Below are 24,554 nucleotides of genomic sequence, written 5' to 3' on the forward strand. Positions count from 1 at the left end.
TCTGCCCTGCAGGAGTATTGGCTTAATACATATGTTAAGCATTTTGAGCTTCTTAGCTTAAAGAACATGCAAAGAATAAGATATTATATAAATATTCATATTAAAGTCAATATTTGTGAATTAAACTTATTTTGGTCAAGTACTAGCACTCTGATCTGTGTGTGATAGGGGTCACCTTTGACATCTGTCCCATAGAGGATGTGTTTCTAGTACAGTCCCCAACCTGGCTGTGTAGCTCCTTCTGTAGGGACTTTAGCATTTTGCTGTAAAGGTCTCCAGTTCAATCGTAGTATGCACTATTGACCAAGATGTCAGTTGTCAGATCAGCACTGATAAAATATCAAAAGCTAATCTTTGGCTACATAACAATATTTTCCCATGTATGCAGTTTAAAAAAAATAGTATTGATGATGATGGTGTAATAATTGCAGTAAAAAGGAAGCTATTAAACAGTTGTTCATATAATGTAACAATGCTCACTTCCAGATACTGCAGGATCCAATCACTTAATCTAATCTGAAAGAATTAATAGAAATGCTATACTCACACATGATTTAAATGCACAGTGGCGGCATTAAATGTGCCCTGAATATAATCCTTTAAAAATGCAGCATAATATTTAGATCTGTTATATCAAGAACAGACATGGATATTATTTGTCTAGCAAATGATATCTGATTGTAACAGGCAGTATTGAATTGCTCTCCCACATCTGGAAAGAGTCAGATGTTAAAAAGTCTTAGTAAATCTCTCGTTCTTCACATTGAGCACCAGATAACTGACTAAAGAATATCAGATATACAAGGCTTCAGTTTGCCTTTTGGACATTTTTGTACTTAAAAGGAGAGAGTATGCAATGTGCCTCTGAGGTGCCATATAGAACTCCTAGACAAGGTGGAGGAAAGGGGTAAGGTGGCTTTTCACCCTCATCTTGTGCAGCTTTGCAGGCCCTCTCATAATTTTGATAGTCCTGGGGCCTGCCTATTAGAGCAGCCAAGGGAAACTGCCCCAGGGAGCATGGCACTGACCAGAATCTCCACAAAGAGTGTCCTGCCCTCAGTGACATGCCTTGTGAAGTGGTCCTTCAGAAAGTAGTTTTATGGCTGTCTTTACTTCCTGTGCTAAAGGCATCCTTTCCAGACAGACCTGGGGCTTTGGTATTTTTCTTTCTAATACTTACTCATCAGTGAACACTATTTCACTGCTTTCTATATGATGGAATGTCATAGTCAGATGTGCTCCAACCCTATGACTGCATCCTCCAGAGCACATCTGCCCCCATTTGCAGTTAAAAAACAAAGGGAAAAATGAGTTGAACTATAAGAAAAAATACAAAAATGAAAACCTTCAACTTCCTGAACACTCTCCTTCAAAATACTCTGATAGTTTCTCCTTACAAATGCTTCTGCCTTGCTTAGACACTTAAATTAAGGAACCATTAACTTGAACATTTCACTTTATCTTAGCTACTGGGAGGATTCTGGATAAAAGATGTTTCAGTTGAATAACTTAAATACTGAAAAAGGTGCTTTTGCACTAGTCTCTCATGATATATTGTAGGTCTACAAAAATACTGCAATTTGTTTCTGCTGAAGTTTCTTAGTTATTTCAAAACATGCTGTGAAATACTTATAACAGGATGTCAGGGCCTTGGGCTGGAGAGCCTGCGGCTTGTCCAACCCTCACTAAAAGATGAGCCCATCTGAGAGGAATCAGGCACTTCATGTATAAAAGACAGCAGGAAACTTCAAGGTGTGCAGTTGAGAGAAGTAGCTGGGATAGCCCAAAGCATGAGGCCTAGCAGTTAAGCAGTGGGAAGCCCAAGAAACTGGGGGCTTTAGGCAGCTAAGTCCAAAGGAAATCTTTTGTATTTGTTTTGAGACTTTTGAGTTGTTTTTATGGCAAACTCTATTGCCATCTTGGTGAAGACTGAATTAAAGGATTTTGGTCTGAGAAGGGAACTAGAAACCGAGTTCTTGAAGGGGAAATAGAGGCAGGATGGTAGCAGAGGTTGTCAGTAGGCTCTCTAAACTCTATCATGCCAAGGAGGGAAGAAGTCCTAGAAGGAGCAACCCAAAACAGGGAGAGAAAAGAATGTGTCCTTTTGTTAGCAAAGGAGCATCAGAAAACTCATTCTCCTCTTTCAGCTGTTACAAAACCAACAGAAATAGTAGGAGTATAGTTTACCTTCCAACTATAGTGGCAGGAGAGGCAATGGCTGCAGCAGGAACAGTTCTTACAGCAACTGAGCAAATAAGCCCAGGAGCTTCAGGGAATGGGGTTGGGGAGGTTATGGACAAATTAGACCTAATTGAATGATGATAAAGTTGGGTCTGGGGCATGATGTAGAAGATTCTCTACATTTTTAGTGGGGTGCTTGTTTGGAAGAGCCCTCTTGGGCACCAGACTACCCTTTTTTAACAGGGGAATCCCAACTGTCTTTCTCAGCCCTGAGGGTTACCATGTCAAGCTCATACCCTGATCTAAAAACACCATCTTCAATTGGTTTAAGCTCACTCAGAAGGATTACCAACATAAATTGCACATAGAGCTGTTTCTGCAAGAGGCCCAGCTCCATGCTGTAATTCAGAGATTATGGGATGCAACTGGCCAGTGGCTGAGGTTGGAAATGATTTTTTTTTAGTGGACATAATAGATTTAGTTGTCTTAGAGCAGCTCCTGCATGTTCTGCATTGGAGGAAACAAATATTTCAACCCTGAATAGTGGTGGAGAGGCCAATTTGGAGACAGAGGGATCATAGCACATAGAATGTTGGACTAGATCCAGAGTGCCTGATATTGACAAAAAGCCAGGATCCAGGATACTCCAAGGGCAGAGAAATCAACACAGAGAAGAAATAGAGGGCTAACCTGGACCTGTTAAATCAATTAACAGGTTAAATGTTAGGTGGACCGAATGTTTAACCAGTTAACTGTCTAAGTGGGATCCTGGTGAGGGATCACTCCAGCCCCCCAGGCTGTGGGTGAGGCACTGCTCCCCAGCAACAGTTAACTGTTACCTGGTCAGCGTCGCCCTGTAAGGGTGATGCTTATTGCATAACCAGTTACCCAGTCACATGCTTACTGTTAATCCTCTTATTGTCGCTAAGGAGAAAAGTTTCAGAGAGGTGATGATAGTTACCAGTGTTGTGCTTCTGCTGCAGACAGCTGTGTTACATCCCTAAAAACTGCTCTTTCATGGAGTCTGACTTTGTGGACTACAGTTGCAGTTTGGCAAGGAAGTTGAGGTCTCTCCAGAAGAGGCTATCTGTGCCAAGGGGAGAGACAAGATCTCTAGAACTTTTTCAGTGTGGGAGAAGAGGACATAAGCAGAAGATTTGCTCTCATGTGGATTGTTGCAGGGTGGGGGCCATGAGAGGGAGGAGAGGACAGTAGGGAAAATAGTTTTCCCTGGACTGAAAATTAGCACCCCAGATAGTCCAGAGAGGAACAGCATAATATATAATTTACTCGCAGTGACTGGTGAACTCTCCATGTTTTAAGGAGGACTAATAGAATAAGAGATTTTTACTCGTTCAGGAGAAGCTTCTGACATAATATCTGAAACAGGTAGAAAGGGAGCTGATGATGGATGGAACCTAGGAGGTAGATTTGCCCCAGACAGAAGGAAGTATTAGAGGATAGGTGCTGGTCTAGGATGTAGGGGAAATCCAGGTAGAGCCCAAAATGGAGGAAGGAGGAATGCGGGGTTTAGTAGTGACCGAGACTTTCTTGTAGAAGCTTCAGAGAGGTAGCTGAGTTAGTCTGTAACTGGAAAAACTTAAAAAACAACAAATAGTCTTGCAACATCTTAAAGACTAACAAAACATGTAGATAGTATCATGAGCTTCCATGGGCACAGCCCACTTATTCAAATGAATGGAGTTATTAAAGGTCCAGTTTCTAAATAAATGGCAGGGGGAGAGAAGGAAAAAAGGAGAAAAAAATAGTAAGTGTCCATGCTACATGAAGCTGATATAGAAGGTGCAAATTGTTCTTAAGTGCCCATTGGTTTTAGGATGTGGAATGTAGTGGGCCATCCAGCCAATGTCTTTATTCATACCTCTGTAATAGGAATCAAACCTGTAAATGAAATTAAGTTCTAAAACTTCCCTGTGTATTTGGCTTGTGAAATTGGCCTGAAACAATACGGTGACTGAGATCCACTAATGAGTGCCTGGCAAGTTAAAATATTCCCCAACAGGTGTGTCATTTTATCCTAATGACATAAAAAAACAATTTAAGAATAATTTTCACCTTCTCCATTGCTTCATGTAGCATAAACACTCTAATCAACTATTTCTTTCCCCATTTATTTAGAAACTGGACCTTTAATAACTCCACTCATCTGAACAAGTAGGTTGTACTGACGAAAGCTCATGATACCATCTGCATGTTTTATTAGTCTTTAAGGTTCTTCAAGACTATTTGTTCAAGTAACTGTTTGTTACTTTTTTCTTGTAGAAGGTTGGTGGCGTTGAGGGTGAAGGCAAGGTACAAACTGTAAAGGGTTAAGAATGTCAAACTGTTTTCTTATAATACTGTCAAGATGTTTAGACCTGTTCCATTAACTGATCTTATCTAGATACATTTGTAAGCTTCCTCTCCCTTCCTGGTGTGAATGTGAGAGTGTGCTTGTGGTAAGTACGAGGACTGTACAGGGACATAAACTCAACAATGCACGCACAGGACATAGATATGCCCAAATAAGGAATAAACAGCAATCCATAAAAGAGAGAGGGACACAGCGGAGGTGGTCGACCATCAAGCAGAACCTCCCAACAGTGCCCTCTGCTCAGATCGCCTGGCCAGTGAACCAGCTCAGGATTTATCGTGGGAAGATGGCATGCAGTGGTGCCTGCTGACACTGGCATACTGACTTGAACTGTGAGTGTGCCTGAGAGCGTGAGTGAGTTCCCATTTCCCCTTCCACACTGACTTAATCAAGAAACCCTTCACATTCCCATAATATGGTCCCTTGTCCTTAGTGCCCAAAAGCCCTTGCAACAGCTGATTTCTGGTGAACTATTCCCTACTGAACGGTGGTGGACACCTAAATGAAGACCCCTGGGGTAGACCAGCACCCCTGGGATAGCCCAAGCGTCTCCATAGGGCACATGGGGAGCTAATTCATAAATATTAAACTTAAAAAACAACAAATGGTCTGGTAGCACTTTATAGACTAACACAACGTAGATGGTGGTATAAGCTTTTGTAGGCACAGCCCACTTCTTTAGGTGACCTGTCATCTGAAGAAGTGGGCTGTGCCCACGGAAGCTCATGATACCATCTGCATGTTTTGTTAGTCTATAAAGTGCTACCAGATCATTTGTTGTTTTTTAAGTTTATCCTGTACAGACTAACTCGGCTACCCCTTAAAGCTAATAAATGTTAGGTAGCCTTTAGAGGAGCAAAATTGCTTGCATGTTATGGTAATTGAACTCAAGGTGGTGGAGAGCGGAAACTTTATGGACCTCGACATATAGGGCTGGTAACTTAAGAAGACGTGGGGGAAATAGGGAAGGAGATTTTTTTCAGCTAGACCCTACCCTGTGTGGTGTGGCATGGTTCTGAGGGGGGGGTGGAAGGTATGTAATAGGGTGGTTTGCCTTTGTGTGCTTGAGGATTAGCTATTTCTGATTACAAGAGGACCTCATATGTGAGAAATAGGTGATTTATATAAAAGGCAGCATGGAGTGTGCAGTTGAGCTGGGAATGCCAGAAGCATGAAATTTTGCAGTATAAAAAGGAAAGCCTAGGAAACAGGACACTATGGGGAACTGAAACTGATGGAAATATTTGTGTTTTTTGGGGACTTCTGTATAGTTTTTGTGACAAACTCTGGTGGCAGCTTAGTAAAGAGTGAATTAAAGGATTAGGGGCTGAGAAGGCAACTAGAAACTGAATGAGTTCTTAAAGGGACCAGGTAAAGGGATAATAGGTGCAGATTGTGGTACATACAGTACAAGAGCGCCATGCCATGCCTTTGTCATTCGTGTTCTTCTCAGTCTCAGGTAACTTTAGAGGAGAACTTAGCGTGCTCCCAAACAAGATTGTTGCTTTAACCTAAACATCCCTTTTAAAACTGTATTTTATTTTCAGGTCTTTGTCTAGAGAAGTTGCCAATTTCCTCTTCAACTAGCAACCTCCACACGGACCGTGAACAAGAAATCATTACGTGCTACGAGAAGGCTGGAGATATTGCCCTTCTGTACCTTCAGGAGATAGAAAGGGTAAGATGGGGTAATTTGTCCAGTTGAAATAACTGATCTTATTTATTACAAAAGAGTTTGTAGTCACACACACAACAGCAGCACCTATAGTGTTTCCACATGAAAACCCTCTGAGGACAGAGAGGGACTTGGTTACACGGTTTCTCTTTCACTGATGTGATCAGATAACTTGGCATTTAATCACAGCAGAATGTTCTGAGCTCTGTTTTCTCATAGACATGAGGGTGAAAAGGATACAGAGAAAATCATGTAGTCCTCATCATTCTACAAATATTTTTGTTGAAATTAAAAAGAACAGCCACAATTAAATAAACCCCTGTCTGTAAATATCAAAAGTGAAATCCTGTCTTGATTGAAGTTCATGGCAAAATTTCCATTGACTTTAATGGACCCAAGATTTTACCACAGATCTGATGGAAAAGATCCTAAAATAGTGTTAGATACATGTCATGCCCATGAGATAACCAGAATGACATTTAAAGAACATATATTAATTTAATTTTATAGACATAATTCAGGGATAATGAAAAACATACCTGTGGCTTCTGTTTTTCCATTAATAATGTAGGATAGAAACAATCTTCAAGTAAAATTAGGATCAAGTGAAAAAGCATAAGGTTATTAGGACATGTTTACACTTATAGCGCTGCTCCATTACTGTCATCAGGGAGGCAAATATACTGTCCTATTGCCTGGCCTGCAACTCCCTGCACTCTCTCCTCTCCTGCCATTCTATTACCCTATCCTTGCACTTGGCCTGCATCTCCTCCAAGAGTCCATTTGCTCCTTGAACATATTTTCCCTTGACCATTTTTGCCTGTGATCTGCACTAGGCAGACTGCTGGTGGAGCTGGGAGTACATAACAAGCTGACTGCTGTTCCCACTGTGATGAAAAGTTATAAAGCACACATTACAGGGGATACATTGTGTTAAACCTAATCCTAATCTGTTAACATACAGTGAAGGTCACAGATAAGACAATGGAGATACGTGCTGTTGAAGGCCGAAGTTTTGCTTTAAAGTGGCCTCTGTACAGCAGGTACACAATAGAGTTCTCAAGGGAGCCTCTAGACTCGCATGGAAGCAGGCATGATAAGGAATATACTTCCTAAAATCAGAAAGGGGCTGCAACAGTTTGTTCAGCAATTACCTTCTCTTTATTTCTTTTAGTGATATTGCTTTCTTGTTGACAGACCTTCAGATACAGTGAGTTTTGTTTGAGAGCTGCAAGAAGAGATGTTCTTTGGGCTTGGCATATTTAGTTGTTTTGGTTCATCAAAATATTAAATAATTTTTGTGAAGTTAAAATGTTGCTTGAATTTTTTGCCTAAGTGGTAGTGAACTTAATCAACACAAACACTTTAGAGTTAATAGGGTAGAAAAGCACCTTTTTCTTGTTTGAGTAATAAAAAACGTTTTAATTGAAGCTGGAATATCAGAGCCTCCTTATTGGAAGAGAAAATATTTAGCTGCCAGGTTAAAGCACTGAACTGAGGGTTTGTAAATCTGAATTCTACTCCCAGGTTTCTTCAGTGACTTGGGACAAGTCCCTGTACCTTGCCCTGGCATAGCTTCCCCATTGTGAAATATGGGGAAAATCCTGATGTTATAACTATTGTTTATATGTGAAAAACTTTTGAGAACTTTTGAATGTAAAAAAATCTTCTCTTCACTTCATACCCCTCCTTCTTTTCCTCCTGCCTGGTCTACCCTGCCTTGTCCTCCTTTCTACTTCCCTTCAGTATCCCTGCTACCTTCCTTCCTTTCTGTTTAGCAAGTCCCCTCCTAAGTAAACTCATCCAAAGATTTCCTTTGGAAAAAAAAATCCATGATATTAACATGAATTTACAAACTATCACTCTCCACACTATATTTGTACACTCCCCGACCCCACTTGTTTCCTGGTCTGTCTTGTCAAGTTAGAAACTTTGTTAACCTGTTTTACAATGGGGTTAACAGGTTTTGTACACTGGGGCCCCATTCTGAGCTGGCCTTTACTATAATAACCCTAATGAACAATAATAATGAGATATCTAGCTGAATTACACTCATTGTATGTAGACATTGTTGCAAGAGAGAAAAAGGCTAGGTGCTACTAACAAATTTTTCTGCAGATCCAAAACAATATTGATTGCGTTGTTTCACATTTTAAATTAAAATGTTATAAATTAATAAAAGGGCTTATTAGAGATTATTTTAAAGTAATGGTATTTATGCACCACTTTTTGTAATTAGATTTATCTCTAAAATATTTGAATCCATTCTCAGTTGATAGTGTCTGGAGATGGGGAGCAAAGCCGCGGAGCACACCTGCAGGGGGACAGCTCAAGCGCGGCCGGGCTGTCCCGCTGCCGGCGTGCTCCAAGGCTTTGCTCCCCATCTCCCTGCAGACCAGGGAGACGGGGAGCAGCTTTTCTCGCCCCGGAGGACGGGGGCGACGGACCGAGAAATGCCCCGTTCGTAACTGCGGATCCGACATAAGTCGGATCCGCGTAATTCGGGGACTGCCTGTATACATTCACTTATATACCGTATATTCCGGCGTACAAGACGACCTCTGATGTTAAAAAACATCCCCCCAAAATCGGGGGTCGTCTTGTACGCCGGATGCACCGCCGCCGGAGCCCCTCCACGGCTTTGAAAGCCTCGGGGGAAGCCGGCGGGGGGGCATCCCAGGCGCGCATGGGCTGCCCCCCCGCCGGAGCCCCTCCGCGGCTTTGAAAGCCTCGGGGGAAGCCGGCGGCGGGGCATCCCAGGCGCGCATGGGCTGCCCCCCCGCCGGAGCCCCTCCGCGGCTTTGAAAGCCTCGGGGGAAGCCGGCGGCGGGGCATCCCAGGCGCGCATGGGCTGCCCCCCCGCCGGAGCCCCTCCGCGGCGGCGCGGAGGGGCTCCGGCGGGGGGGCAGCCCATGCGCGCCTGGGATGCCCCGCCGCCGGCTTCCCCCGAGGCTTTCAAAGCCGCGGAGGGGCTCCGGCGGGGGCGCAGCCCATGCGCGCCTGGGATGCCCCGCCGCCGGCTTCCCCCGAGGCTTTCAAAGCCGCGGAGGGGCTCCGGCGGGGGCGCAGCCCATGCGCGCCTGGGATGCCCCCCCGCCGGCTTCCCCCGAGGCTTTCAAAGCCGCGGAGGGGCTCCGGCGGGGGGGCAGCCCATGCGCGCCTGGGATGCCCCCCCGCCGGCTTCCCCCGAGGCTTTCAAAGCCTCGGAGGGGCTCCGGCGGGGGGGGGGGGGCAGCCCAGGCGCTCCTGGCGGCTTTGCTCCCGGTGCCTCTGGTCTGCTGGGGACCATCTCCAGCAGACCAGGGACACCGGGAGCAAAGGAGGCGGAGGGGCGCTGGGGTATAAGATGAAACCCTATCTTTTAATTAAAAAGATAGGGGGTCGTCTTATACACCCAGTCGCCCTATACGCCGGAAAATACGGTAGTTTCAATTTGTTTTCTAGTTCTTTTTCTAGTAGTCTGCATGATTAAATATCGAAAACAAAATACAAACATGTCACATATTCCTAAGTTTGGTATTTAAAATTCTTGCACAGTTAAAAAGAGCTGCGAGCGTGCTCTGCGGCTTTGCTCCGCCTCTCCCAGGTCAGCAGACCAGGGAGACGGAGCAAAGCCGTGGAGGACTTGGGCGGTCCCGCCACCCCCGTCTCCCTGGTCTGCTGGGGGGGGGTGTAGCTAGTGCCCCCCCCCAGCAGACCAGGCTTTTCTTGCCTACCCCGGGGGTAGAGCAACTGGGGGCTGCCGGGTTGGTCCCGCAGCGCCGCTCCGGACCAACCTGGCAGCACCCCAGCTGCTCTGCCCCAGGCGGCCCCAAGTCAGCTGCTGCTGAAACTGACCAGCGGCTGATTACAGGAAGCCCGAGGCAGAGTTGCTCTGCCCCAGGCTTCCTGGAATCAGCCACTGATCAGTTTCAGCAGCAGCTGACTTGGGGACGCCTGGGTTTCTTATGTTGAATCTGTATGAAAGTCAGAACTGGCATCCAGATTCAGCTGCTGTTGAAACTGATCAGCGATGCCAGTTCTGACTTACATACAGATTCAACTTAAGAACAAACCTACAGTCCCTATCTTGTACGTAACCCGGGGACTGCCTGTATATCTATATATCTACAGATATATAGATATGAATATACAAGTCATACAGCAGTTTCAAAGAACTTTGGCTGAAAGGGCAATGTTAGCACAAATATTAAGTGACTCCAACTTCTCTATTTCACTCTTTCTGAACCGCATGAAAACACTACTTTTGAGTATCTTACTAATCCACACATATTTTACCTTACATTGCACTTCTGTGTACTCTGTACAACTATTTTACCTGAACTTGGTAGTGCCTATGCAGTCATCTTTCTAATTGAAAGTAAACCATTTATGTAGGGGATCCAATGCGAAGCAGAACTGAACACCAACATTTCCTATTACTGAAGCATCCTGTAATTTATGTATTTTAAAATCTATATATTATTTTGCATTAATTTATTTCATATATTGCATCCTAAAATGCATTAAAATTACATAATATAATTGTAGTGAGAATAATAGTAAAAGGAAGAATAAATTAAAAGTAACAGAGAAGGAAGGTATTGATATGAGATTTGAAAAGATGGAAAATCAGTGAGGTAAATATAGGCCAGGTCTATATTTGATCTGGAAAGTCAGCTTAAGGTATGCAACTCTAGCTATGTGAATAACGTAGCTAGAGTCGTCGTACCTTAAGCCGAGTTTGGCGCCATTTCTTCAGCGGGAGGTTGATGGGAGCAAATGCTCCTGTTGACTTCCCTTACTCCTCATTAATTGAGGAGTACTGGCACCAACAGCGGGGCTACCCTCAACATTCAATTTAGCTGGTCCTTACTAGACTTGCTACATTAAACACCAGAAGATTGATTTCTGGATTGGTAAGTATAGGCGTGGTCCTAGACAGCAGAAGAATGAAATGAAGGAGTCTCTCTCAACAACACTGTCGAGCGCCAGCTTCTTCGTTCCCACAGGTGCTCAGATAAAATGAATAGAACATTTCATTTGTATGTCATCTAATTTTATTTTGCTTGTGTTTTTTTTAGATAATAATGACCAATATACAAAACAGAAGCCCCAAACCCGGGTCTACTGTGCATGAACAGGAACTGGGATTTTTCCTAGAAACAGGACTCCAAAGAGCACATGTCTTGTATTTCAAAAATGGGTAAGATTTAAATGTAACGGTATGTGTGTTTTTTATCTTGACCATATTGTCAAAGTCAGGAAATGAAGCTGATAAGCATTTTCCTTTACATTGTGTTACTGTAATAGAGAGATTTTAGTTGAAGATATTAATATTGCTATCCAGATACTACATATTTTAAATTGCATTTAATTTTTTCTTCAGAGCATATGTATAGAATAAAATGAAATAGGGACTACTAAATAGAATTAACACAATGTTTTCTTGCAGCTCTTTTTAACTGTGCAAGAATTTTAAATACCAAACTTAGGAATATGTGACATGTTTGTATTTTGTTTTCGATATTTAATCATGCAGACTACAAAAAAAAGAACTAGAAAACAAATTGAAACATTTGATTTCTTAATTTTTTTTCCAAATCTCTTCAGTTATCACTTATTTTAACATTATGCTGCAGGATAAATGTGCATGAAGATCAACAGTATGTATATATATAAAATCTCAGTTGTGCCAACTTTTAGAGCCTTTTAGACTGTGCATGAGAAATCATTCATAATTTTTAAAGTAAAAATTATACTGAGTATAGGTATACAAATAAATCTCAATTACAGAACCTGAACAAAGGAATTCATTTTTCAAGCTCTGGAAAACTTGGCACACTAGGTTTAAAGTACATTTCTGATATTTGTTATTGATTTAATACTCATTTTAGACTCTATAGAGTGGTTTGCTGGTTTTTGTTTTTTTGCGAGAAAATGCTGGGAAAATCCTGACTATAACTGGCACAACTCCCATTGACTTTGGCAAGCCCCAAATTTCACTTTTCTTTCAAATCAAAATAAATAACTAAAATGGATATAATCATTCAGTGTCTGTAAAGAAAGTGAGATTTTGATCTAATTCAAATAATGAGGATTAATGATGAGATTAAAGTTTTTATTTTGCCCTTGTCCCAGGATTGCAGGCTCTTTTTCTGCTATATCTTTTTTTTTTTAATTCGGCCTAACACCGAAAACTGAATTGTTAACTTTAAATAGTGAACCGTGTTTTATTTTGCGGCAGCAGGGCCAGCACAATGGGGAGTGTAGCCCTGCCCATCTGGAGGCAGCGGGAGCTGGGAGCACAGCCATGGCCAGTGGGGGCTAGGAGGACAGAGCTGCCCGCCCAGGCCGGGCTGGTATAGCAGGGAGCATAGCCATGCCCAAGCCAGAGGCAGCAGTTCTGGTGCCTGGGAGTGCAGCTTGAACTGGAGCTTGGGAGTGTACCCCGGGCTAGGAGTGTACCCCGGGTGACAGTGCAGCCCTGGCTATGATCAGTGTGCTGAGGAGTGCAGCCCAGAGTGGGAAGTGCAGCCTTGGCAGGGCTGGGCTGCAGTGAGGCTGTGGCAGGGAGCAGAGCCAAGAGTAACGAGGGGAGTCTTAAGCTCCCTGGTCTAGCATACTCTGTCGTTTGGAACCGTACAGGTCCCAAGGTTGCAGAACCGGAGTGGTTCCATCTGTATTTTAATGTTAGGGTTATAAGAGCATTGATGATAAGCAATTAGGAAAATTGGATGAATGTGCTTGTTTATCTTACAACCATGTTTTGTTACATAGAAAACTATAGATTACATCAGGGCTCAAACTGAAAAGGGCTGAGAGTCTTCAAAATTTGAGTGTTGTTTTCTTTGTTTTTGTTTTGTCTTTGCATGTTGGCTTGGGCGAGAGTATGCTGATGTTGCAGTGGTGTGAGATTCCTTGCCTGCTGTTTCTTTATGAAACAGAGGTAATTTATGAAATTGAATGGAAGCTTTAAATGTCAGTTGCTGTCACTATATTCTAATCTGACATTGCTTCTGAGTTAGTTCAATTAACATGTTATCAGACTCATCAGATTCACTTACAATTCTGAATAAATAGATATGCATAGTATTTTTTCCATATAAATTCTTCAAGGAGTGTCCCTGTGGGTGCTCCACCTTAGGTGTTTTGGTGCCACAGCGCACCTGGCTAGAAGATTTTTGATAACAGTGGCTTTGACAGCTAATTCGCACAAGCGCAGACGTGCCACAGCACTAGGCAACTAATGCGTATGTGCGAGATGCGATCCCTTCAGTTCCTTCTCTGCCGCTGGCAGCATTGTTCAGAACCTGCAGTGCGCTTTGCAGTTCTCCTCAGAAAGACAACTAGCCTTATTCTTTTTTATTTCTCCTTCTTATCTTTTCTTATTTAGCTTTTTCTGTACTACTACAACACAAAACAACATATGGTCTGACGTCTCCCTCTGGGAGACCAGTGCAAACTCCGCACCTCTGGCGCCCCCTTAGAGACTGCCTATACTCTAAGGAGATTTTTTTTTCTTTTTCCTCAGCTTTTTCTCCTCAGCCTTTTTCTTTTTTCATTTTTAGTTTATTTATTTATTTATTTTGCGCAGCATCTCCCAAGTGGGACTGCTGTTGTCTCAGTCAGGGGGCTTATCTATTGCCCTGAACCCTGTCCCCAGTCAGGGATTCTTTTAGTCACAGAACATTTCACTTTTTTTTTCACTGCCATCAGTGAAAATTAAGACATTGGATCAGCCGAGCGTGAGGGTTCTACAGTCTGATCAGACCCCTCTCGAACGCTCTCACAGACCAGCATCTGACCCTGATCATCCTTTATCCCCGCTACCATTGTCACCAGCAGCAATGTCTGATAAGGCAGTACCAATTGCCACAGCTGCTAGCTCTACTCCTTCTAAACAGAAGAGAGCAGCGAACAGGGAATCCCCTTCACTTAAGAAAGGGTGATCCCTGAACTCTAAGCCAGATCCGTCCCTGTGGTGGTTCCGGACAAGCACTTACCAGGGTAACATTCTCCTACCGCGCCCTGAGGGTCTAAGGACCTGGCCAATGTGCCTAAGCATTCTGACAAGCCTAAGCGTGACAAGTCAGAACAGCACAAAGATACAACTGTGTCATCAATCCCACCTCCATGTAGCAGTGTCAGCCGACGGTCAGGGCAGTGAGTCCCTTATTACCGGCTGAAGTTCTTTTAAATTGTGCTTGGTTCTGTTACAGCAACTGAAGGAGTCAGGTTAAAGCTTAAACAGTTACTATTTTATTGTTACAGGGTAAACTTAGTTGTTAAATGCTACTGCTGTGTTACAGATAACACAGACACTACAAAGGACAGGACAGAAATTACACTAATAAGTCACTTACAGGTACCATGAAACCCTTTTGGTTCTCTGAGCTCTTATTAAATGCATGCAGAATAGACACATAGCAGGTACATATTCTCACCCCTGCGTTCCAGACTTGGCGTGGCCAGCGTCTTTCTCTCAATCCCTCGGGAAGAAGTAGGGCGAGGTTGGGCGTCCCACAGACCTCGGGAGACAATCAATACCTGCCAGCAGGTATAGATGATTGGAGCTCAAATGGGGTGGGCTGCTGAACCTCTTTTATACCCCTTGGGTCATGTAGGCTTCTTCCTGGTCTCAAGTGGCCAATTAGGAAAAATGGCTTTGAACACCAAGTTTCCCACAAAGGGTGCAAAGCATAATTTACACCTGGGAAAATGCAGACAATGGGCACCTCTGGTATGTGATGGGCGAAGATTCCTCTCTGGGACAGTGCAGGCGTGTCAATTACTGGTACTAGCCATCAGGGTGACGGGAGGCCCCGGGTCATCAGCTAGCCCATTTACTGTCTGGTTTCTGTTTATGGTAGAGTCAGGGACAGCCAGCACACCTGCGTTCCCAGGGCATCAAAGGCTGACTGCCTTTCTCTTGCTCTCTGGGGGCGGGGAACAAGATGGGGTTCGTGGAAAAACAAGATGGGGTTTGTGTCTGGCTACAAGCAGTAATGGGCATAAGAGCAGCGCAGGCACGAGAGCACTGTTACTGCTCCCACCACCTGCACCTTCCCCTCTCAGGGCAAAATCAAAGCATTCACAGGCACGAGGCACTTTACCACCTGTGCCACCATTTTGCTATTACAAGGATGACTCCATGTTTTCCTCAGTGCCCCTGTAAGGCTTTGGGAGGGGCGCCTCCCCTTTGGGGTCAGTGGGTGGCCACTCCAAACCACTATACCCTGGGGGGCTTTAGTGGTGTCAAACAACCCACCTGGAGTCCACACCCTTACCTCAGGACAAGTTGACCAAGCAAGCAATAATAAATGGGGTCTGGGTTTGAGGCAGGCCAGTAAACTAACAGTCTGAAGCCCGGCCTTAGTTCAGGGCAGGGCAGCAAAGCCCACAGTTCAAAAAGTCCCTGCCAGGGTTCAGGGCAGACGTCAGGCAAACAGTTTATAAGCCCAGCCTTTGGTCAGGGTGGGGAGTCAGGCAAGCAGTCTAGGAAGGCCCAGCCCTAGTTTAGGGCAGGGCAGTGAACAAACAGTTTGTACAATTTACACATTTGGGGGTCTCCTTGCTCAGGAGGGGTGCAGGCGGGTCGCCTGCAGTGGTGAAGAGGGGGAGATTGCCACCCGAGCTGTGGGTGGCGGCGGGGAGCAAGCCCACCCACTCCACTGCGCCCCGGCAGTACTGACTGCTGCTGGGTCAGCAGGGGTTCCAGCCCGAAACATGCTGACTCAGGCATTTAAGTGTCCGTGCTCTTCCCTGGGCCACTTCCCTTCACCCCCTCAGTGCGTACCTGGACATCCAGTAGGTCTCTCGGGGAGTCAAAGGAGTCCAGATCCGGTTGTCAGTCCTCAGTGTCTTGCAGAGTCTCCAGGAAGCCTGATGAGGTCAGTAGTCCCTCCTGGGTGTCGTTCAGTAGGGAGCCCAGCGGTCCAAGCCAGTTCTCCACCTCTCTTGGGCCTAGCTCTTCTCCTGGATGCACAGAGGAGGCTTCTGGCTCCTTCAGTGGCTGGCCGCTCACCAGCCACACTGGCAGGCATTTTGTCTCTCTGACCCCGCCCCCTGGTTTCTGGCCAGGTAGATCATTATATAGGCAAGCAACACGGCAAGATTAGAAAGGCAAAGGCACAAAATGAGATCAAATTAGCTACAGGCATAAAGGGAAACAAGAAGACCTTTTATAAATACATTAGAAGCAAGAGGAAGACCAAGGACAGGGTAGGCCCACTGCTCAGTGAGGAGGGAGAAGCAGTAACAGGAAACTTGGAAATGGCGGAGATGCTCAATGACTTCTTTGTTTCGGTCTTCACCGAGAAGTCTGGAGGCGTGCCTAACGTAGTGAATACAAGCAGAGAGAGGGTAAGTTTAGAAGATAGGATACACAAAGAACAAGTTAAAAATCACTTAGGAAAGTTAGATGTCAGCAAGTCACCAGGTCCTGATGAAATGCATCCCAGGATACTCAAGGAGCTGATAGAGGAGGTATCTGAGCCTTTAGCTATGATCTTTGAAAAATCATGGAAGATAGGGGAGATTCCAGAAGACTGGAAAAGGGCAAATATTGTGCCCATCTATAAAAAGGGGAATAACAACAACCCAGGAAACTACAGACCGGTCAGTTTAACGTCTGTCCCAGGGAAAATAATGGAGCAGGTAATTAAGGAAATCATATGCAAACACTTGGAAGGTAATAAAGTGATAGGGAATAGCCAGCATGGGTTTGTGAAGAACAAGTCATGTCAAACTAATCTGATAGCTTTCTTTGATAGGGTAACGAGCCTTGTGGATAAGGGAGAAGCGGTGGATGTCATATACCTAGACTTTAGTAAGGCATTTGATACGGTCTCGCATGATATTCTTATTGATAAACTAGGCAAGTATAACTTAAATAGGGCCACGATAAGGTGGGTGCATAATTGGCTGGATAACCGTAGTCAGAGAGTTGTTGTTAATGGTGCTAAATCCTGCTGGAAAGGGATAACAAGTGGAGTTCCACAAGGGTCTGTATTGGGACCCGTACTGTTCAATATCTTCATCAATGATGTAGATATTGGGATAGAGAGTACGCTTATTAAGTTTGCAGATAATACCAAACTGGGTAGGGTTGCAACTTCTTTGGAGGATAGGGACATAATTCAAAATGACCTTAGCAAGTTAGAGAAATGGTCAGAGGTAAACAGGATGAAGTTTAATAAAGAGAAATGCAAAGTGCTCCACTTAGGAAGGAACAGTCAGTTCCATACATACAAGATGGGAAGCGACTGTCTAGGAAGGAGCATGGTGGAAAGAGATCTAGGGGTCATAGTGGACCACAAGTTGAATATGAGTCAACAGTGTGATGCTGTTGCAAAAAAAGCAAATATGATTCTAGGTTGTATCAACAGGTGTGTTGTAAGCAAAACTCATGAAGTCATTCTGCCGCTCTACTCTGCACTAGTTAGGCCTCAGCTGGAGTACTGTGTCCAGTTCTGGGCACCACGTTTCAAGAAAGATGTGGAGAAATTGGAAAGGGTACAGAGAAGAGCGACAAGAATGATTAAAGGTCTAGAGAACATGACCTATGAAGCAAGGCTTCATGAACTGGGCTTGTTTAGTTTGGAAAAAAGAAGATTAAGGGGGGACATGATAGCGGTTTTCAAATATCTAAAAAGGTCTCACAAGGAGGAAGGAGAAAATTTGTTCCTCTTGGTTTCTGAGGACAGGACAAGGAGTAATGGGCTTAAAGTGCAGCAAGGGAGGTTTAGATTGGACATTAGGAAAAAATTCCTAACTGTCAGGGTGGTCAAATACTGGAATAAATTGCCAAGGGAGGTGGTGGAATCTCCCTCTTTGGAGATATTTAAGAACAGGTTAGATAGACATCTGTCAGGGATGGTGTAGGTGGAGCTTGGTCCTGCCTTGAGGGCGGGGGGCTGGACTCGATGACCTCTCGAGGTCCCTTCCAGTCCTATGATTCTATGATTAGGGCCAGGTGCAGCCCACCAGCGCTCTGGGAGGGGTGCCTCCCCTTTGTTATGCTTAAACAAAGCATGCAAGATCTTTTATAGGGGAAAAGGCAGTACACCACACTTACTGAGAATATAACAGTAGCATATGCTTTTCAGTCTCACACACACACACAAACACCATACACACAGTCCCGCCAGACGATGTTATAGTTACCAGTCCAGAGTCTGGATCAATCTAGTGGCCAGCCAGATCTATCACAGAGGGGGAATTGGGCTCTGTGGGTTGCAATCCAGTGCTCTCCTGGAGTTGGTGGCAAGACAAACCCAAAGTTCCATGGTTAGGCACCCTGCTTTTATAATCCTCCTTCCTCTGTTGAAGTGTATGGATTTCGCTGTGTCCAGTGTGTTATCTTATGATGTTGACATTACAAACATCTCCGAGAGGCTCATCCTGTAATCAATTATCTTTTAGGGGTGCTGGTTTCACTTTAGAGTTGTCAATCTGCCAATCTTTGACCATAGGTATGCACTGATGGGTCTTCTGACACCTGTTAGTCTGTCTTTACCCGCATCACCCCTCCTTTCTTGGCCATCTGGCTCTGAGGATGACCTTCATACCTTATCTTGACACACACATAACACTTTCACACATAAACAATCTTTAGAAGGACCTTCAAAGAAAAGCATAAACAACAGCATTTTATATTGAGCAGAGCAAAAGACATTGTAAATTAAGCCTTAACCAAAACAATTCACATTGAGACTCGGGCCTTCAGCATTCCTGTAATCTCATTGACAGACACAATATGAGATTCTGTCTCTCACTTACTAAACCTTAGAACAAAGAAATATATATTTAACTAAAGGGCTTAATTGGTAAAAATGTTAAATGTGTCACATTACATTACTACATTATATTAAACCTAAAATACAAATATAAAAAGATATAAAACTCTTACTTCAACATCTTCGGGGTCAGTGGGTGGCCACTCCAACCCACTACAGCCCCCTATTCCTCTATTTGGCACTGATTCCTCCCCCCACTCTGAGGAGTTTTCCATATCCCTGCCAGACACAGCTATAGCTTTGTTCTCTGGTGAGGAGAATCAGGCTTGCATAATGACTGCAACCCCTCCCAGACATTCTACTCCAAGGTGAAGACTCCCTTGTGCAGATTTGGCTAAGATCCCAGCACCGAAGGACAAGCCAATTATGGAACTACCCCACAGCCCAGTGGAACACACTCATGCACTGGACCACAGGCATGGATCTCCCTCTTCACAGCTGAAGGCCCCAGGACTGCATCCTCAGTCTCTGTTCAGAGGGCCCAGTACTTCTTCAAGTGTTTGTTCATGTTCATTCCTAGCAAGTGTGTGCATGCACAATAGCAGGAAGATTTTCCCCCATCAGTCTGGGCATCCCCTGGAGTGATGCTGAAATGGCACACAATATAGGGCCCTGCCAACCCATCTGCGGATATCTGCAGGTTTGCAGGGCTCTATGTTTGTGTGTTACATCTCTGTAGAAAGAATTTCTGAAAATGCTTGTTATAGATGCCGTCCCAGACAGCTTTTGCGCTGGTGTCCTTGTCATAGATCCACAGGATCAGCACTATGATTCAGCTTTTAAAGAAGTACTCTTTCAGTGTGCCAGACCCCCAAAGAGTCCCACTCTTCAATCTATAGTTCTAGTTGAAGAAGGCCTCTGAGATTGGTTAAAATTGGTGGCATTTGCCATTGTGTAACTGAAAAAATGTCAGTTCATTCACATTAGAGGGTTTTTTTTAAAAACGAGGAAAGTAATTAGCACGTGGGCTGACTAAATGGTGGTCCAGATTGCCTCATGATAAGATTAGAAACTGTTGAATTACTAAAACTCTCTAGTCAGTTTGCCATGGAAACAGTTCAGTATGTGTATGTAATGTCACTCAAGAGTTTGTAACAAAGGACTGAAATTTTGGGAAAATAAAAGATTAATTAGAAGCCAAGAGCTATAAAAAAGGCACAGCTAAATGGCCTTGCTCATCTTACTATATATGGTATTGCTCAATTATCCTGCAATATAATAAGCAATGTAATAAGCTATATCAAAATAAATTCCATTTTCTACTCTTTAAAATTAAAACATTTTAAATTCCTATTCCAAAATATGTATACAAACTGGAAAGGATGCCATAGCAGTCAAGACATTACCTATGGAATAAATGAATGTTCTGGAGTCATGGGTTTAAATCCCAACAGTTAACTATCAGTTCTTAATTCTTCTAAATTAGATATAGTAAACCCATGCATACGGCTATCTGTTGGTCTTGCCTTTTCCTCTTGATCATTAAAGTTAATGTAGTATTTTAGTATTTTTATCCTATTTATGAAGAAGAGATGTTTGAAATGGAAACTTTTAGGATTTAACTTGAGTCCTGATGCTTAATGGTGAGGTAGCCATTGTTTAGTTTAGACTTAAATTTAATGCTCTCAGACTCCCACCATTTCCTTTCAGGGATACTATTCCTAAGATCTGGCTACATTAAGGAGTATTTCCCAATATCTAATGACATATTTTTTCTTTTCTCATTTGTAATAATTACTTCTCTTTCTGTCTCTGATGATCACTCAAAATTGTAAATATTTCTCATCTCTTCTCTTTCCTATCTAACTGTTGTTCAGCCTAGACACACAATTTTAGGTTTTTTTAAGCTTTCTTCAATGTTAGTCTCTCTGGCCCCTTAATAATTTTCCTTTTTTTCAGCATACATACACTCTTTATTGTATTGATCTCCTAAAGACTGAACTTGTCTTTAGTCTTGTCAGATTTCACAAAATTCATGGAAGCATAGTAGAACTGGAAGGGACTTCGAAAGGTCATCTGCTCTAGGTCATCTACCTAGACCAGTCATTTTCAAACTTCATTGCGCTGTAACCCTAATCTGACAACAAACATTCCTACATGACTTCAGGAAGATTGACCGAAGCAGGGGCGCCAAAGCTGAAGCCCAAGGACTTCAGCCCCAGGCAGAGGACCTGTATCATGAGCCCCACCAAGTAGGGTGGAAGCCTTCAGACTTTGGGTACGTCTAGACTACATGCCTCTGTTGCCAGAGGCATGTAGATTAGGCTACCAGACATAGTAAAATGAAGCGGCGATTTAAATAATCGCCGCTTCATTTAAATTTACATGGCTGCCGCGCTGAGCCGACAAACAGCTAATCAGCTGTTTGTCGGCTCAGCGCGATAGTCTGGACGCGCGGGTGTCGACATCAAAGGTATTTGTCGACCACCCAGGTAAGCCTCCTGGGATGAGGTTTACCTGGGTGGTCGACAAATACCTTTGATGTCACCACCTGCACGTCCAGACTACAGCACTGAGCCGACAAACAGCTGATCAGCTGTTTGTCGGCTCAGCGCGGCAGCCATGGAAATGTAAATGAAGCGGCGATTATTTAAATCACCGCTTCATTTTACTATGTCTGGTAGCCTAATCTACATGCCTCTGCCTCTAACCTTTCTTTAAAAGCTCCAATGATTGAGATTCCATAGCCTCTCTAGGCAATTTACTGCAGTGCTTAACTACCTTGACAAGACCATTTTCCTAATGTCCAACCCAAAAATCTCTCTTGACCCAATTTAAGTCCATTGCTTCTTGTCCTAATCTCAGTCATTAAGGAGAACTTTTTTTTCCCTTCTTCCTTGTATCAATCTTTTATGTACTTAAAAGCTGTTATCAAGTCCCCTCTGTCTTCTCTTCTCCAGACTAAGCAAACCATTTCTCTCAGGGGTCATGTTTTCTATACATTTAATCATTTTTGTTCCTCTTCTCTAGACTTTTTCCCAATTACCAGAAGTATGATGTCCAGAACTGGATATGGTACTCTGGTTGGCACAGCGTAGAATATAAGAATTACTTCTTGTGGCTTGCTTATAGCAATTGTGCTAATACATCCCAGATAATCACTTTTAACAGTGCTACAGTGTTGACTTATATTTAGAGCATAATCCACTATGACCCACAGATCTCTCTTTCTGCAGTAGTACTTCCTAGGGAGTCATTACTCACACTTGCCATAAATAAAGACATTGTTGAAACCTTTTGTGTTGGACATAATATTTCACTTTATTTAAAAATGAAGCCTGGCCAACAAGTCCCCAATTGTGGCCCAGCCTCCACTTGGCTGCAGCATCAAAACACTCCCACACATCCCCCACACATCCAAACTCTGAGCTCATTATCCACATGAACTCCCTGCCCTGAGCCCCTCATGCCCCCAAGTCTCTAGACTCCTACACCCCAACATCCCCAGTTCCATGCCATAACACTCCTGCACCTCCACACATCCCAACCTTGTACCCTGAGTCCATCCTGCACCCCTGCATCCCCAGTTCCCTGGCATAAGATTGACAGAAGACAGCCTGAATGTATGCATGAAGCTGGATTTGACCAGTTAAGATGTAAACTTCAACGAAATGTGTGAAAAGATGCAGCAGCAGAAGTCCCATTAAATAAAGTCTGTGAGTATAAGGTTTCATTTATACTATTATTAATCATTGTCAACTATCAATAATATTAAGTTATGTATTTTTACTCATGAAAATGGTCGGTCTTATGCTGCTCTTTGGTGACCACTTGTTCTGAATTTTGAAGTAGTTTGGCTCTTTGGCTTGAAAAGGTTGCTGACTCATGATCTAAACAACCAATAGCTACGATAGAACTGCAGAGTTGTGAGCACTGGAGTTACAAACTGACCCATGAACCATAAATATCAAATGGAACTGAAAGTAAGCAATCAAATAGCAGCAGAGATTACAAAAAATGGAGATGCACTACAGTCTTACGTTATCAAAAGAAAAGTTTTAAAAAAATTGACAAAGTAATGAAACTGTTCCTAAGATTGTTTCATTTAAATTAAGATGGTTAAAAGTACAGGTTGAATCTCCGAAATCCATGACTCTCTGGTCTGGCCACATCCATGGTCCAACAGGACCATGGATGTTGATGGATCAGAGAGCTCTGGGGCCTCAGAGTGCAAGCTCCCACCCCAGGGAGCTGGGGCAGTAGTGAGACGGGCAAGCCCCATCCTCAGGGAGCTCTAGTAGGGTAGGGCAGCAACAGGACCAGCGAGTCCTCTTCCTGAGAAGCCCCAGCCAGGCCGGGCAGCAGCAGGGCAGCCAGTGGCAAAAGTGGGGCAGCCAGCAAGCCCCATCCCGGGGATCCCTGGTGGAGCATGGCAGAAGCAGGACCGCTGGCAAGTCCTGTCCCCAGGGATTCCCAGTTGGCTGGGGGAGAAGCAGGGCTACTACAGCTGGGGAGCCTGCACAGGTCAGAGCCCAAGTCCAAGCCCTGAAGACTGGAGCCCAGTGGCAGTGGGGCCATAGCAGAGCCAGACACAACAAGGAAGACCAGTGGCCGGGACCTCCCCTGATCCAGCAAATGTCCTCCTTCGGAACAGGTGAGATCCTAAGGGTGCTGAACAAGGGAGGTCCAACCTGTAGTGGTTTTTCTTCTGCATTGTAAAGTTTCAGAGTTGTATTAAGCCAGTGTTGAGTGGTAAACTTTTGAAAGAACATTCAAGACATGTTTTCAGAGTGGGAACATTTCAGAATTATGAATTACTTCCATTCCTGAGGTGTTTGTAACTGTGAGATTCTACAGTACACTCTAGGAATGGTTTTACAATACCACAGCTCCCACATAATAACTCCGTCCAGGTTATATTTCCCTAGTTTGTTTGAGACAGTCATGCAAGACTGTATCAAAAGCCTTGGTAAAGTCAAGATATATCACCTCTACAATCCCCTGTACCTCCCCTCCCTGAAATACAAAACTTGTTATCCTGTCACACATTTGTTTGTTAGTACTGTGTTCTATTTAGAAACTCCTGCTTTATTTAGGTGAAATTGATATATTCGTATAATGCTAAGAATTTGATGGTTTTTTACTTTTTACAGCCGTGCACAGAGTATCTTTTGATTTCTTAATTTTTAGTTTTGTTTTGTGAACAGTTGAGGAATACTGCTTGTGGTTTTCAGAGGGGTTAATGATTGGTCCGCACACTAACTTGCATTGTCCACACAGAGATCTGAACCAAAATAACTAACATTGCATGTGTCTTTTGCTGTCTTGATGCAAGTTTTTGCCTCGATGAGCCCTCAGGGAGTTAGCTACCAATTCTCTAAGTTTCAGTGGGAGTCAGGAGCCTAATATTTTTAAGAGCATTTGAAAATTTCTGTCGTCGTTCTCCATCGCCAGTTCCAATCCAGATGAAAGAGTTGAGCTTCCTTTATCTAGCAACTTGAAGACCGAAAACAAAATTTGGGTTTATATTTTAAAAATTAGTCATGGACAACTGGAAAAGCCTAACTCTTGTCCTTCACCTAGCTAATATCAACATCAGGGTATG

At 43.7% G+C, this 24,554-nt stretch overlaps 1 protein-coding gene across 6 annotated transcripts in view; it reads left to right on the forward strand.

Annotated features, from left to right (window-relative positions):
• The window catches only part of TTC7B (tetratricopeptide repeat domain 7B), a 252,974-nt gene that overhangs the window by 35,770 nt on the left and 192,650 nt on the right, over window positions 1-24,554 (forward strand). For all 6 annotated transcript variants that reach the window (XM_075926715.2, XM_089778382.1, XM_075926717.2 and 3 more), the window contains 2 exons: window positions 6,103-6,233; window positions 11,294-11,415. In XM_075926715.2, the coding sequence (XP_075782830.2) occupies window positions 6,103-6,233; window positions 11,294-11,415 (253 nt within the window). The remainder of the gene's footprint in view (window positions 1-6,102; window positions 6,234-11,293; window positions 11,416-24,554) is intronic.

The sequence above is a fragment of the Pelodiscus sinensis genome, chromosome 5 (assembly GCF_052426305.1).
Source record: "Pelodiscus sinensis isolate ZL-2025 chromosome 5, ASM5242630v1, whole genome shotgun sequence".
NCBI lineage: Eukaryota > Metazoa > Chordata > Testudines > Trionychidae > Pelodiscus > Pelodiscus sinensis.